Here is a 16824-nt window from a genome sequence, read left to right as displayed (position 1 = left end):
TATTCACATTGGTGGGTACATTCACACCTACCCAAGCATCATCAGTTGACTTCTCATCTTGGTACAATTCTTTTATTGCTATAGATTCAGCTATGCCTCTTGCATAATTATTCTTAATTTATTATTAATTTATGTAGTAAGTATTTGTTGGACATGTTCTCTGTGTAAAGTACCATTCCAGGAGCTTTGAAGGTGATAAAAAAATACTTAGAGCATAGATAGCTTTCATACTCTTGAAAAGTGTACATTCTAGTTGGGAAAGCAAGACATACAATACAGAACATACAATTTTACTCATTTAACAATTGGCTATTGAATACATACTATTTGTCAGTACTGTAATAGGATCTCTTTTATGGAGACTTGCAGTGAACATATATGATGAAGAGGAGGATTCCAAAGTAGTTATGTATTTGATGTTCTAGGACACCAAATGTTCTAGAAAAACATGTTCACATTAAAAAAATTTTTTTTAAATATATATTTTTTAAATTTTATTTATTTATCTTTAGAGGGGAAGGGAAGGAGAGAAGGAGAGAAATATCAATGTATGGTTGCCTCTCGTGTGTCCCTGCTGGGAACTGGCCTGCAATCCAGGAGTGTGCCCTGACTGGGAATTGAACCATGATACTCTGGTTCGCAGGCCTGTGCTCAATCTACTGAGCTACACCAGCCAGGGCTAATATATTTTGATTATTCTATTACAGTTGTTCTATTTCCCCCTTCATTCTTCTCCACCCTGCATACCCTCTCCCACCCCCATTCCCCCCTTTAGTTCATGTCCATGTGTCATTAGTTCTTTAGCTTCTACATTTCCCATACTATTCTTGCCCTCCTCCTGTCTATTTTTTACCTACCATCCATGCTACTTATTCTCTGTACCTTTTCCCCCTCTCTCCTCCTCCCACTCCCTTGTTGCTAACCCTCCATGTGATCTCCATTTCTGTGGTTGTGTTCCTGTTATAGTTGTTTGCTTAATTTGTTTTTCTTTTTGTTTTAGGTGTGTTTGTTAATAACTGTGAGTTTGCTGTCATTCTACTATACATGTTTTTTATCTTCTTTTTCTTAGATAAGTCCCTTTAACATTTCATATAATAAGGGGTTGGTGATGATGAACTCCTTTAACTTGTGACCTTATCTGGGAAGCACTTTATTTGCCCTTCCGTTCTAAATGATAGCTTTGCTGGGGAGAGCAATCTTAGATGTAGGTCTTTGGATTTCATGACTTGGAATACTTCTTTCCATCCCCTTCTTGTCTGTAAGGTCTCTTTTGAGAAATCAGCTGACAGCCTATGAGAACAACTTTGTAGGTGACTGTCCCCTTAGCTCTTGCTGCTTCTAGGATTCTGTCCTTCATTTTAATCTTGACTGATGTAATTATGAAGTGCCTTGGTGTGTTCCTCCTCGGGTCCAATTTCTTTGGGATTCTCTGAGCTTTCCGGACTTCCTGGTAGTCTATTGCCTTTGCCAGATTGGGGAAATTGTCCTTTATTATTTGTTCAAATAACTTTTGCACTTGTTTCTCTTCCTCTTCCCCTTCTGGTACCTGTAATTCAAATGTCGGAACATTTTAAAATGTCCTGGAGGTTCCTAAGCCTTTCCTCATTTAAAAAAAATTCTTGTTTGTTCATTTTTTCTGTTTGGTTGTTTTTTCCTTCCTTCTGGTCCACTCCATTGATCTGAGTCCCAGTTTCCTTCCCATCACTATTGGTTCCCTGTGCATTTTGCTTCATTTCACTTAGCATAGCCTTCATTTTTACATCTAATTTGGGACCAGATTCAACCAATTCTGTGAGCATCTTAATCACCAGTGCTTTGAACTGTGCATCTGGTAGGCTGGCTATCTTTTGGTCGCTTAGTTGTATTAGCTCTGGAGCTTTGATCTATTCTTCCCTTTGGATCATTTTTTTTGGTCTGGTTGCACCTGTTACATATGAGGGGCAGAGCCTTAGGTGTTCACCAGGGTGGGTCAACCCAGTGGCTGGGTTGTGCTGTATGTGGGGGTGGGGTCCGAGAGGAAACAATGTCACTTGCTTTGCTCTCTGCTGGATCTCAGTCCCCTTTGCTGCTTCCCTCAAGCAAACTGGGCCCTTCTGGTGCTGGTTCTAGGGTGGGTGGGCTTGTGTGCATTCTAGGACCCTGTGGGTCTCTCCAACGAACTCTCCTGTGAGTCTGAGAGTCTGTTCCAGCACCTCAACCCCCACAGATGTTTTCAATTGGTGTTTTTAGGCCTTATTTCCTGGCTCTGGGACCCTGGGTTATGTGGTCTGTCTCGCTTCCCACTTTTGCCTGGTTTATCTGCACTGCACGTGAATGTGGAACTGCCTGGTCAGCTGTCTTGCACGCAGTGCCTGGCTTCACAATTGCCATCTCCCTGGGTCTGCTTGTTGTCACCCTGTGCCTGGGGTCTGCCAGCCATCGCCTGTGTGCCTGGGGTTCACCTGCTGCCGTCTTGTGTGCCTGAGGTGCTTTTTGCAGCCCCCAGTGCCACTGCTTTTTGTGCCATGACCCCTCTCCACTCAACTACCTGACTCTGCCTCGGTCTGGATGAATTTGTCTGTTTTATCTCCTTGGTTGTCCCACTTCCATGCAGTTCAATTTTCTGTCAGTTTTGGTTGCTATTTTGTTTCTAAATTGTTGTTCTTATTTTGGTTGTCTGAGGAGGCACAGTGTGTCTACCTACTCCTCAATGTTGGCCAGAAGTCCTCTGTATTCGTTGATTCTGTTTTCAAAGCCAGTGGCTGCTGCCCTGGAAGGGGACATTGTCATTCAGGAGATTTTTGTCTTTTGGCCATGGTAGAAAACAGTGTGGACAAAGGCCCAAGGATGTACTAGCTTGGCCATAAAAGGGGGGCACATAAAATTAACCATCATAGGGAGGGTTAGGGATGGAGATGGGACAGAGGCCAGGTCCCAGTGGCTGATGCTAAGGAGTCTGCATTTCTCCCCTAAGCTGGGGTGGTCTTAGTCTCAATTCTTTTGGAGAGATCATTCATGGACTTAAGGAGGTCTAAGAATACCTTAGCGTTTTAAGCAAAATCTGCATAACTATGGTATTTTCTTGAGGTCTACCATCCAAAGAAGATTAAGAAGCTTTCTCATAGATCTTGAGGAGACCTGGAGAATTGCAAATAGAGGTCCATTTTGCTCTTGCTGTAGAGTGGAGGACAGGTTTGCGATGTGAGCAGGCATGGAGTTGGGGAGACTTCTGAGAAGACTCCCCATGTCTGTGCAGTCGTTCAGATGGTGAATAGTTATTAACCCTCTAACTGTGTTTCTGGCCATGCTAAGCAGGGAGCTAGGGGACCGCAGTACCTGCCCTGGAGGAAGTTGTGGTATGTGAGTTAAGATAGATACTTCAAAAGGGCACAAAAAATGTTAGTCCACTGCACTATGTGTATTTATGCACTTGTTTATTCAACTATTGCTTCTATGCCAGGCTTTTTTTTAAGGTGCTGGGGGACTGTAGCTTACATTTCAGGGGAGAAGATGCCCAATAAAGTAAATAATTAAAACGTGGTTCCATGTCAGGTAACAGTAAGTGCTAAAAAGAAAAAAACAAATGAACAAACAAACAAACAAACAAATCTAACCAGTATACGAGGGTGGAAAATGATAGGCAGACTACTTTACATAGGTCTGGAAAGGCTCTTGAGAAAGTGAGAAACCTGCATGGAGTGGGGAAGTTGGTCAGGGAGAAGGTCGCTGAGAGGTGGCAATACTTGGTGTTTATGAAGCAGCAGCAAATGTCAGGAGTGTGGGGAGTTCGGGTTGAAGTGACAGGCAGGTGTATGATCATACTGGGCCTTTGAATTTGATTCTGGATGCGGTGGGAGGCTGCCATAGGTTTTGAATTGGGAGTATGACTCTGACCCTGTGTGTAGCATACTGCCAAGCAATGAGCTCAATTTGGATATGACCTGGAGAGAACATCCAATTTCACAGATTAAGTCCTCAGTCTTGCAACACCTCCCTCCACATCACAAGCCCAGGTGATCGGCTATGCTTCTGAATGACGGGCTATAAATCAAAGGTTGCCATGAGCTCATCCTTGCGTTTGATTAATTTGTTAGAGTGACTCACAGAACTCAGAAAATCATCTACTTACTACATCATCATTTTATTATGAAAGGATATACTCAGGAACAGCCAAGTGGAAGAGATGCATGCGTTGGTGGTACAGAGCTTCTATCCCCTGGCAGATATGCCATTCTCCATGTGTCTGTCCTCCTGTAAGCTCTCCCAAACCCCTTCTTTTTTATTTCAATGGAGACTTTATTTAGGTAGGATGGTTGATTAAATCATTGGCCACTGGTAATTAATTCAACCTCTGGTCCTTTTTCCCCCCTAGAAACAAGGATATAGGAAAGAAAGTTCCAACCTCCTATTCTTGTGGGTTCCCCTGGCAACCAGACCCCATCCTTATTTGTGGTGTAAAAGTCCTCTCACTAACATAAAAGGAGACACTTTTATTTCTCATAACTTAGGAAACTTAGGGTCCTAGGAGCTTGTGCTAGAAACAGAGATAAAGGCCATGTAGATATTTCTTATAAATCACAAACCCTGGGGAAGTGAAAAAACCATAGGGAGAGTTTAGGATGCAGTTAACCTAGCTCAGAGAGGTCAGCAAAGCTCTGTGGAGGAAACTAGGTTTAAGCTGAAAACTGGAGGATAAATAGAAGTTATTCAGGGGCGAAGAAGTTATCCCAGGGAGAGAGAATAGCATGCTTGCATGCCTCCAGTGGATCACAGTGGGTATGCAGGAGCAGAAGCAGGCTTTTGGGGAAAGATACTGGATTTAGCCTGGCACACATTAAGTCTGCAGGTTTTGGAGGGCATTATTCTAGAGGCACCACAGACTGAGTATCATCTAGGTCTGAAATCCAGGGGAGAGGGGAGTGGAATGGCGGTTGGGTGTGGCCACACACAGGGCTGGGCTTCTCACCAAGAGAAGCCGTCAGCTAAGAATGGCAGAGGGCCGAGGGCAGAACCCTGGGGAACACTTCTATTTAGGAATCTGGTGGAGGCAGAAAACACTACAAAGGAAATTGGGGTAAGTTGTTGCCAGAGAAATAAAAACCAGCATGTAACTAAGTGTCAGGAGGAGTGGTGAAGACTTTAAGTGCTGTGAGAATTCAAAGTTGAACCAGTATGAGTTGATATATTTAAAATAAGTGTATGGATTATGGGGAACTGAAGCTTGGTGACATGTGATAGAAGAGATGTGTATGGATAATGGGAGGCAGTGATTTTGTGAGGAGCATAGTGTGAGTGATTCTCAGAGGTGAATTTGTTAAAATTTTGCTCATGGAGCTACAAAGCAACTAGTACTGGTTGGAGCAAGGAATTCAAGAATTTAGGCTTAATTCTCTCTATACTGATGATTTAAAAAAAAACTTGAGTTCTCCAGGTGTAGAACTCCCCTAAAATTGTAGGCGGAAGTTTGAGAGTGCATTTTATGTCCGTTTTCGAAGAAAGATAGTTTCAGAGTTTTCACTGTATTTTCAAACAAGTCCACGATTTCTCTCCTCTCCTTCCCCTGAAAGGTAACAATCCACAGATAAAGGCAATGAGAAGTTATTGAAAGACTAATACTGTATTTTATGACAATTCTTTTGGCAATGGCTGGTAAGAAGAGTTTGAGAAATGACAGGAGGCAGGAGGCTAATTCTAGTAATTAAGATGTGGAGTACTGATCATTCAGGCAAGAATGATGAAACCAAGCCATGCAAAGAAAAATAGGCATAGTGTTTTTTTTTATTGAATTTATTGGGGTGACATTGGTTCACAAAATTATACAGGTTTCACGTGCACAATTCAACAAAACATCAACTACACACTGCATTGTGCATCCCTCACCCAAAACAAAGTCTCTTTCCATTTCCATTTATTCCCACTTTGCCCACCTTCCTTTCCCCTCCCCCTTGACTAAAATTGATGATGGATCAGATATGGGAAATACATTTAGCAAATATTTGTTAAGGACCTACTGTGTGTCAGTTAAAATTGGAAGCAAGAGAGACATGGTCCCTACCTTCATGGAATTAATGTTTGTTAGGGGGAACATGTATTTGTCAATAATCACTCAAACATAGAACTGGAAATTGTGGTATGTGTCATTAAGAGAAGGTATAGGGAACTCTGAGTGCACATAACTTTGAGGACTGGGTTTGGTGAGGGAGACTCATGAAATTTTATCTACTAGCTAGTAATTACGCCATATTTCTAGGGACTGGACATCTGTTGGTTCTTTTAATTTGGCTTTGCAAAAAATATTTTCTCTAGAAACCAAGGCTCTTAAAATTTAAAAAAATTCTTGGCTAAGCAGAGGAATATGCTTTTGGATGGCTGGTATTATGATTTGTGGTTGGAAAAACAACAGTATTTGATTATGTGGAGCTTCAGACTTTCCCTTTGATTAATGAAAATCTTTCTGGAAAATAATTTTTATTATGATCTGCTTTTACTTGGTGCAAGAGACCTCCCTCTCTGGACTCAATTTCAATGCCTTCAGACATCTTTCTTAATCATATTTAGTATGTGATATCAGAGGGTCATCCATTTGGAAATGTTTAATAGTCAATTGATGTAATGAAGGACTAAATCGAGGCGTTGAGTTTCCAGTTGCCATAGGGGCAGTGGTGTTGTGTTTGTTGTCTGATCATCATGCTCTGTCATCTTTTTTTTTTTCTTTTGCCATTCTACCATTCCTTAGCCACTTTTGTGCCTCTGAGTGACAATGTGTTGTCACTGATGCAAAACATCCTCTCTTTCTTGCTTAACTGTAGGTTCTAGATTTTTTAAAAAAAGAATCCTTAAAGGTATTTGTAAGGCTAAAGAATAGCTAATCTCTTAATACATAGCTTGGTAAACTAACTTCTTATCTGAGTCTTATAAGAAAGTGCCCAGGATGAAAAACTATAAAGTTTGGTGGCAATTCAGTGAGAAAAATGATAAGAATTTTGCAAAGTTGGAGATGTCATAGGATAGAAAATGTAGATGAAGAATGAGTTAAATTTTCACTTAGAATAAAGTGGTAATGATGTGGTTAGGGTTTCTGAAGCTGTTTATTAGAAAGGCAGGACCTGAAGACCTTTAGAACATGTAAATAAAAGTAGTTAATTTGGTCCTATAGAAATTAGGAGAAACCAAAGGGCCTCTGAAGCTGGGTGAGAGAAAGAAAGATTGCCCTAATAGGATGTAAGTACTTTCTACCAAAAAGATGTGAAGCAGAAAATGTCAGATCAATGACAGGTGCACTCAGGCAAGGCCAGGTAGGGGGCAGCAGGAAGAGGTGAGTCCAGGACCCCTGAAGGCTTATCCCTGGTGACTGATCTAACCACACTTTGGTGCCTGACCTGCCCTTATGGTTTGATCTGAATCTAAACATGGATACCTCCCACTCTTTTCCTTTCTATTACAGATTATTAGGCCAAGTTAGTGTGCACTTTGAGGACACAGTTCTCTAGTTAGAGGCAACTGTGCCCAATTACCTTGCCCTAATGGATACTCCAGACAACCTGAACATATTTCAAGATGCCGTGGGGCTTTGGAACCAATGAGAATATCTCACCTGCCTTTTAGCTTGATCTGGATGAGAGTCATCTTCATGATGTCCCACTTTGAGAGTCTTCCTGGAGAAGGGCAGGACTAAGGTGGTAACTAACTATGTTAGATACTTGAATTTCCAAGTTGGATAAACAAGTGGCTTTATGAAATGAATTATGGCCTGTGGTAACTTCTCCCATTTCCTTGTGGATGCCTTCTGGTTTCATGCCCTATGCCTGCAGTGGAGTTTTGGTTTTTCCAGGGTCATCTCCAAGAGAAAATGTAGATGAAAGGCATTTTGCTGACAGCAAACATCTCTGTTAGATCCAGGGAAATGGACTTTTCTATGACATCTTTCACCAATACTTTAAAAAATGGTATTTCCTTATTCCATTTATATTGTGCAATGATCACTTTATTGGTTAATTTGTTGATTAATTTATTTGATATCAATATTTATTGAGACTATTGTGGATGAGGCAGTATGCTATAAACCCTGGGAGTTCCAAAGATGAATAATGCACAAGGAACTTGGCAGGCAGCAACCCAGAGTCTGCAATTAAAGGAGTAGGGTGGTAAGTTGCAGAAAGTGAAGAAAACCTGCCATTGAGTTCAGAACAGGGATAAATTATTTCGAGTGGGAGAGACCTCTCTAAGGAGGACACATAGAGGATCCAGATACACATGAAAAGATGCTCAATATCTCTAGCTATCAGAGAGATGCAAATTAAAACCACAATCAGATACAACTTTACACTGATCAAAATGGCCATCATAAATACAGCAACAAACAAGTGTTGGAGAGGTTGTGGAGAAAAGGGGACCCTAGTGCACTGTTGGTGGGCTTGACAACCACTATGGATAACAGTATGGAATTTTCTAAGAAAACTAAAAATGGATCTGTCTTTCAACCCAACAACTTTACTGCTAGGATTATATCCTAAGAATCCTGAAACACCAATCCAAAAGAACCCCAATGTTCATGGCAGCACAATTTACAATAGCCAAGAGTTGGAAGCAACCTAGGTGCCCATCAGTAAATAAATGGATCAAAAACTATGGTACATTTATACAGTGGAATTCTATGCATCAGAAAGAAAGGAGGAGCTCCTACCCTTGGCAACAGCATGGATGGAACTGGAAAGCATTATGCTGAGTAAAATAACCCAGGTGGTGAAAGACAAATACCACATAGTCTCACATTTAATAGGAACCTAAACAACAAAACAATCAAGCAAGCAAAATATAACCAAGGACACGGAAATAGAGAATAGGCTGACAGTGACCAGAGGGGTGAGGGAAAGGAATTTCAAGGGAAAAAGGGAAGGGTTTACAGGAACAAGTATAGAGGACACATGGACAAAAACTAAGGGGGGTAGAAATGGGAGGGAGGTGGGGAGCACTGGGGGTGGGCTAGGATGGGAGTAAAAGACAGAAATCTGTACTTGAAGAACAATTAAAATAAATTAAAAATTGTTTCGAGTGTGTGGGGATTAGGACTGGCTGGTACAAAAGGAACTTATGCAAAAAGTCACCTTAAGTTGCAGTGATCACTTCACATCCATTAAGATGGCTACTATTAAAAAATAAAACAGAAAATAAAGGATGCAGAGAAATTAGAGCTTTCGGAAACGGGGACGTTAAATAGTGTAGCCATTATGGAAAACGATATGGTACTTCCTCATAAAATTAAAGGTAGAATTTATCTTCTAATCTAGCAATTCAACTTTTGGGTATATGCCAGAGTATTGAAAGCTGGGTCTCACATCTTTAATTTACTTTATCCCATTCTAGTTTTATTTAATTACATAGGAATCTTGACTCCATCTATCCTTTCAACATCTTTCTACTTCTCTTGCTCTTTTTTTCCTCCCTGAATACTTTATTCACTCATAGTATTAATCACAATAGCTAAATATGAAAGCAACCTAAGTCTATAGCAGAATAAATGGACAAACAAAATTTGGTATCTGCATATGTTGGACTAATATTCTTCCTCAAAATGAAAGGAAATTCTGACACATTGTACCACATGGGTGAACCTTGAGGACATTATTTTAAGTGAAATAAGCCAGTTGCAAGAAGACAGGTGCTATGCAACTGCACTTACATGAGTTTCTATCTAGAGTAGTCAAATCCGTAGGGACAGAAAATACAATGGTGGTTGCTATGGGCCTTGGGGAGAGGAAATGAGGAAAATGGAGTTGTTTAACGGGTATAGAATTTCAGTTTTGTGAGATGGAAAAGTGCTGGAGATTGGTTGTGCTCCAATGTGAACATACTTAATATTGCTGAACTAGATACTTAAAAAGGGTAAAATGATAACTTTTATGCTACATTTATCTTAACCACAATTTTAGAAAATTTGTATTTTATCAGGTGGGAGTGGGTGGAGGATACCTGCCATTTTGGAAAACTTTCCAATTAATATACTGCTCACTCATTCCTTCTCTCATTCAACAATCATGTATTGAATACATGCTATGTACTGGATGCTGAGCTGTATATTGGGGCCACAATATTTGATAAGATTTATAAAACGCTGAATCTGTCAATGTCATGCTTGCTAACCATGCTCTCTCCCTCCAAAAGCACTAAGCTTCTCTAGTTAAATATTCAGAGCTGCTTCCTACTGACTTGAATTATGCATACAAATTATGTTCAGTAAACAAACTGAAGAGGTTTGATGTTCATGGGAGTAGGGAGGAGTTAGACAGCATGATGCTGAAATGGAAAGATATGGGTAACAGATTATGAACTAAACTTGAAGAAGGTGAGTCAAGGCTCTCTACAGATATTAAAAAATAAAGGACTCCTCTTTGAGGCTGCCAACCTAAAAGCTAAGCAATTTAGAATGGAAAAAGATGACAAAGTCAGACACTGTCGACCCAAGAAGCTGGTATTTTGTGAATTTTATGGCAAGTGTGGTTTGAGAACCATGGACACAAAATTTCTGACAATATTAATGACTGAGAAGGGCAGGGAAGGGTTATAAAATTTGAGTTAAAAGGGAAGACAGGGCCTGTGAAGGGTAGGGCCAGGGTCTGCTTATTTGGGTGGGGGCCGGAAGCAGGAAGCACGAGCTTCCTTTACCAGGAGACCCAGGAAGTTCTATCGTTAATTCATTGGATGTTGTCCTAGGGTCTTCTTTTTTAGTTTTATAGAAACCTTTACTCCATCTATCCTTTCAACTCTTTCTACTTCTCTCGCTCTCTTTTCACCCCCGTATACCCTGAACATTCTATTCATTCCTTTAAGTATCTGCTGAGTACCAACTACATACCAGGCATTGTGCTGGGCTCTGGATAGCTACGGTCAATTCTCTTATGCCATCTTTATTTGGTTGCACGTAGTAAATCTTGGATCGATAATAGTTCTTCTATATTGGTTAGATGAGGGATGAACTTAGTCTCATCTACTACTTTTCTTAACTTTTTCTCCCAGTCTTCAAGGTGTCTTTATCGAGGCTGCTCCTTTTACTTGTGTTTTTAATTCCAAATTTCCTGCCTTTTCCCTCTCTGTACCCTCAACTGACTCCTCTGTATTTCCCCCTTGCTTCAGGCCACATGAGACTTTCTAGGGCCTCTGCCATCCTAAAATTTCTTATATCTCTTTGCATTCTTTAGTGCTACCCCGTCTCTCTCTCCCCATTCTCATCAAAGTTCTCAATGCCATGGCCTTTACTCAAGTTCATTTTCTTACATCCCATCCACTTTCCCAGTCACTGGATTTTCTCCTGTGCCCACGCTGCTGAAACTCCTTGCTTTATTAAATCCAACCTCACATTATCAGTCTCCCCTGTTGGACTTTTCTGTCCCATTTGGCATTATTGATCACTCTCTCCTTCTTAAGTTTTCTACTTCCTTAAATACTTTTTAATCCTCAATTTCCTCTGTCCCCTCAGAACTTTATGGCTGCTGATTTTCATTTTTCTTTCTGGGACATGCTTTCTTCATGAAACTTTTAAATGCTGATGTAGTCATCTGTGCTCTGCCCTTTCCATTTTGCACGTTCTTACAGGGGAGTATTGAACATTCACTACTGCCCTTAATAATAGTCAAATTATAAAAACTGATGCCTAGGGTTACTTGGTAACAATGACATAAAAACCCAATCTGTCTTTCTATGTATGTTCTATGTTTTTCATCAGTTCATTGGTGTTGCAAATGTGCTTGCTGTTCAATGCTTTGTCTCCATTTTGTGAAGACCCTTCATGTGGCCCAGAATTGGAAAGAGCGTTGATCTCTAATGGTGTTGAGTTAATTGTGAATCCCTGAAAAAGAATGAATAAGTCTAGTGGAAATCAGCTAATTTCATTTTGTCATTTTCTAGATAATATATTCTGATGTAGATAGTTCGTTTTTTTAAACAAGTTTGCCATAGACAATTTCCCCTCAAGGTTAATATAATAGGCAAACACCTTTTGCTGCGGCAGACAGCAATAGGTAATGAAAGATTAGCTTACATTATGATTCATTATTTCAAAATGTCAGAATAAAGTGGGTCTGCTACATCACCCCAGCCTCTTTTACCTTAGAGGAGAGAGTACATGTTTTGCTTTTCTAATGTTAATACATTCACTGTTTTTTTTTGCCTCATTTGTTTTTTACAGGCCAAATTCAGATCATCGGCGTCAGGGTGGCAGAGAAAGATTGGTCAGCTCCAGTGACAAGGGCAGCCTGGCCATGGAGTCTGCCAAGGAGACACGCTACTGTGCAGTGTGCAATGACTATGCCTCTGGCTACCATTATGGAGTCTGGTCTTGTGAGGGCTGTAAGGCCTTCTTCAAGAGAAGTATTCAAGGTAATAGTGTGTTGAAAATGACATACTGCATTTTTAATCTTCAGATGGGAAGCAGTGGAAGAAGGGAGGCATATAATCAGCCACTCGTACAGAACCTTAAAGCCTCATAGGTCCATTAGTATCCTTGGTAGAAACATAGAGTAGAGACAGGAGCTCAGGGCATTTGTGGTGGAGTTCTGATGCTTTGTCCATTTGGCAAGATCCAGACAGTCTTGCCCAGTTCTACAGGCAGAGGATTTCAACAACTAGATCTCAGAGATGTTGTCTGTGCCCTGACAGGGGGATGGCAGGTGGATATTTATGTGTTGCTGGGAACTAGACTTACATGATATATTGACAGTGTAGTATTAATTGGCTATACATAATTATGGTTCCACCTTGGCTTTGTCCAGATGAGTGGTCTGTTTTGATCTTTGCTCTAGATCAATTCTTATTGAACTTGCTCTTCTCTGGCTCTGCTTCCATCTTTGTTGTTTGAATAGATGACTTGACCTGTTGCTAAAATGAGAAGACCCAGTAACTGGTGACTTGTCATAAGGTCAAGTACCTATCTGTACTGTATCACATAGTTAAGTATCTACCTGTAACATTTCATTGGGCTGGCTATCTGCCTTGATCCTTCTCTTGTGTATAGTTTACCAAATACAGCTTCTCTAATATACTGCCTGCTGCATTTTTCTACTTCAGGAGTGTTTACATTGTTGCATTTAGAGGATACACTGGAGGAAAGAGCAGTCACTTTTATTTAAAAAAATATCTGTACTAAAGATCCTTTGTTGATGGGAATGAGGGTCTGGCAGGAGTTTAGGCTAACTGAATCACCTGTGTTGTCTTAACAGTAGGGCATTTCTTTTCATTTTTCTCTCTTTATTTTACCAGCATAAGCAAAGTTTAGTATATAAATACTAAGTATATTTCCAATGGAATTTTTGTATAGTTCTCATTAACTTTGTGTTGTAGTTCTCCACTGCCCTGATATGGGGTGAAAGCTGGGGGTGATGCACACTATTTATCTTTCCTTCCATTACTAGTAGGATGGACTTTTTTTTAAGCTCTTCACATCTAATAGAGTAGAACATGAGGTCAACTTGGTCCTCTTTAAAAATACTTTTTTGACAATTATTACTTTCAGTGTCTTTTAGAAAATACTGTAAGACTTAGACTTTTTTGTTGGGCTTTAATAAAGTGAATGATATTTTCTGATAGTAAATTTTTGTTTTTATAAATAAATATACATACATATATAAATACCTGTACATATATATGCACATACATGTATATTTATATGTGCATAAACATAAAATATACATATGTATGTAAAACATTATTTAGCTAATACCATCTTTATTAAGAAATATTATATTTATATTTTTATTTAATTTAGTGTGAGCCAATTGAGGTCTTTTGTCAGTCATGTTTATTTGTAGTTTTATTGTTTATTTAATTTTATATAATCTAAAACACCATTATTTATACAAACATCTACTATGACAGTGAAAACTCATCTGATAGTGGTAGGGTTAGTGGATAGGGTCAACTACAAAATTGGACAAGCCATTTATCTGAGACTGAATTACCTCATCAGGAAAAATGATTTGGAGCCTCAGTCAGCCACATTTTTCGGTAAAGGACCAGACAGTAACTGTTTTAGGCTTTGCAGCCTCTGGTACAGCTACTCAGCTCTGGCATTGTGGCCTGCAGGGAGCCATAGACAACGTGTAAACAAATGGTGTGTGCCAATAAAACTTTATATACAAAAACAGGTAACTGATCAGAACTGGCCTGTGGGCCATACATTGCTGACCTTTGATTTAATGTTTAGAAAGAGAATAGATGGTTTCTAAATCTAATGTTGATTATTCATGTTTATTAAAAACTTACTCTGCATCTGTGTTAGACGCTCTCAGTGAAATAAAATATGTGTCAGACACAGTCTATAATGCCACAAAATTTAGAATTTGTTTGGAAAATTTACTGGGGAGGCAATTTTCACAATGTAATTAGAGAGTAACTCAGTATATATAAAGTACTACTATATCATAAAAATAAGAAAAACTATAGATGATTATAAGAAAATATTGTCTGTTACATATGTAAAATTACTGAGATTGAAAGTAGAAGTGACCTTTCTCCAAGTAACAAAAGCAATATTCTCATGGATTATTTTCATCATATTTTTTAAGCATTTGGGAATAAACTAAATAACTTCACATCAAATTTAATATTATCTCTAAGAATTAAGGCATCAGAATAGAAAACACAGAAAAAAACCCCATAAAAATATCAATGAAGGAAATGTGAACTTATGAAATCAACTATTTTATTGGTATGGCATTAACTCAAATTTAAATATTAAAAAAAATTCTGCTTACTCTTCCATAGGGAATAATATATTTCACCTTTATTGTGTGTATATAAATAGTAGGATTTCACTGTACTATAAATTGTACTATATAAAATTATACTACAAAAATCTCATAAAAGTTGAATTTCTACTTATTTATCATGGTATGAAGTCACTTATATAAGATTTTTAAAATGAGATATATATTGAGTCTACAGTTCTGGAAGAAGCCTAGAAACAAGGCAGAGTCTAACCTGTAGACATAGGGAGTAACCTTAAAGATGATTAAATTCACTCATTCATTTATATGTTCATCAATTGCCTCCACTAGGCAAAGCCCCTTGCAGAACCTTGGAGATACAATTATAGGAAAGACATGGTCCTTGCCAGCATAGAGCCTTCACAGTAGTGGGAGAGGTGGACAAAATAGTGGCAATTAAATTACAATGTGAAAGGTGCCAGGATTAGGGTGAGTGCAGGGTGTTACAGGAGTCCAAACTTCACTCAGCCTGGGAGAGGTGAAGTCAGGCTCTGTGGAGATTTCCTGATTTAAACTTGGGCCTCTAGAATTGGTCAAGTGAGGAAAATAAAGGAGGAGATGAGTATTTAATCACAAGAGTAAGCATATGAGCAAAGTCCAGGAGGTAAAATAGAGTTTGGGGAATTCTTTGGATAAAAATTAACAAAAAAATACCCCTGGCCAGGTAGCTTAGTTAGTTGGAGTCTTATCTCATACACCAAAAAGTTGTGGGTTCGATCTCCAGTCAGGGTACATACGTAGGTTGCAGGGTTGAGTTGCAACTAATCAATGGAGGCAACTAATCAATGTTTCTCTCTCACATTGATGTTTCTCCTTCTCTCTCTTTCCCTTCTATTCTCTCTAAAATCAATAAAAATAAATGTTCCTCAAGCAAGGATTAAAAAATTAACTAAAAATATACCATTAGATTTAAATGAAGATATTTCTGGGCCAGGTGTTTATTGCTAGCCTATGTAAAAACAAAGTTATTTATTTGCTTTTACTTTAATGATGTTTTCATGTGTTTAATTCATTTATGCACATAAAAGGGAAAACACCATAGCAAGTTTAATGGTTTTTAGTCCCATTTTCTCACCATATCCTTGAAAACTTGCAGCTAAAACATTTTGCTGAATTTCTTTGGTTGTTTATAAATTACACTGCCCCTCAAACCTATTTAAGGACAGTGAAGGGTCTAGCATGCAGGTAGAAAGTTCTGAAGATGCTGTGGCTCTCCCTGTTTTTGTTGTTACTTAAGAAAAGAGCTAGAAATGAGTATCCATCAGATTACTCTAGTGCTCTAAGTGTTTCAGTTGAAGAGGTAAAGTGTTTGACTTGAAAGCACATAAATTTTTATCTACTACTTGGTGTACAAACGATTATTCAAAAAATTGACTAATGGTCTTCAGTTGAACATACTTTTTTTTAAAAGAAAGCAATGTCAAAGATGCTACTTAAGGGAGAGGGTTAAAATTAAATAGTCTATTAATTTATTAATCATTGCAGGTGAAGAAACTGTATTTCTTAAGAGGTGTTGTAGGTAGACACTCTTGGAGGAGTTATATAAGCAGATTTGGTTCAGTGGACAGGTACAACCTTTGAGTATTATTCTAAGTTAAAGGACTCCACTGAGCCCACTGATTCTCTTATATATTATTCCAAATTGTCACGAGCTACAGGGAATTCTCAAGCCCATATATATAGCAAGGGGAATATGTTCCCTTTGCTATGCTGCCACTTCATATTCTCTAAGGCATATAGAGCAGACGCTTAACATTAGATCAAATAGACATGGCCCAGACAAGGTGCTGGCTTAAAGGTTAGCTAAGTCCAGGAGCACATGGTTTCAGGGTGGAGTCTGGTTATAGTTCAATGTAGTGGGGGCCTTAAGTCCAACAAGGATTAGGATGACAGCCCGATCCACTGGGCCTCAGAAAGTATCAGGGCGAGACAGTCCAGCACCCTGGATAGCTCCTTCAACAGCTGCTGAGGGTGAGCAGAGACTTATTTTTCTGAAGAAATTTAGGCCCATTCAGCTGCCTCCATTTGCTTTGTAGAGCTCTATTAAAAGAGAATTTAGCTCTTTTATGCTTAGGGACTCACCTTTGTT

General features: G+C 39.1%; 1 protein-coding gene across 7 annotated transcripts in view; it reads left to right on the top strand.

Moving 5' to 3' along the window:
- The window catches only part of ESR1 (estrogen receptor 1), a 370527-nt gene that overhangs the window by 137548 nt on the left and 216155 nt on the right, over positions 1-16824 (top strand). For all 7 annotated transcript variants that reach the window (XM_053668791.1, XM_053668796.1, XM_053668793.1 and 4 more), the window contains one exon: positions 12161-12351. In XM_053668791.1, coding sequence (XP_053524766.1) covers positions 12161-12351 — 191 coding nt within the window. The remainder of the gene's footprint in view (positions 1-12160; positions 12352-16824) is intronic.

Source organism: Artibeus jamaicensis, unplaced genomic scaffold (assembly GCF_021234435.1).
Source record: "Artibeus jamaicensis isolate MK-2021 breed Jamaican fruit bat unplaced genomic scaffold, CSHL_Jam_final contig_497, whole genome shotgun sequence".
NCBI lineage: Eukaryota > Metazoa > Chordata > Mammalia > Chiroptera > Phyllostomidae > Artibeus > Artibeus jamaicensis.
The sequence above is the reverse complement of the archived record's forward strand: the minus strand, read 5'-3'. Positions and strand labels throughout refer to the sequence as shown.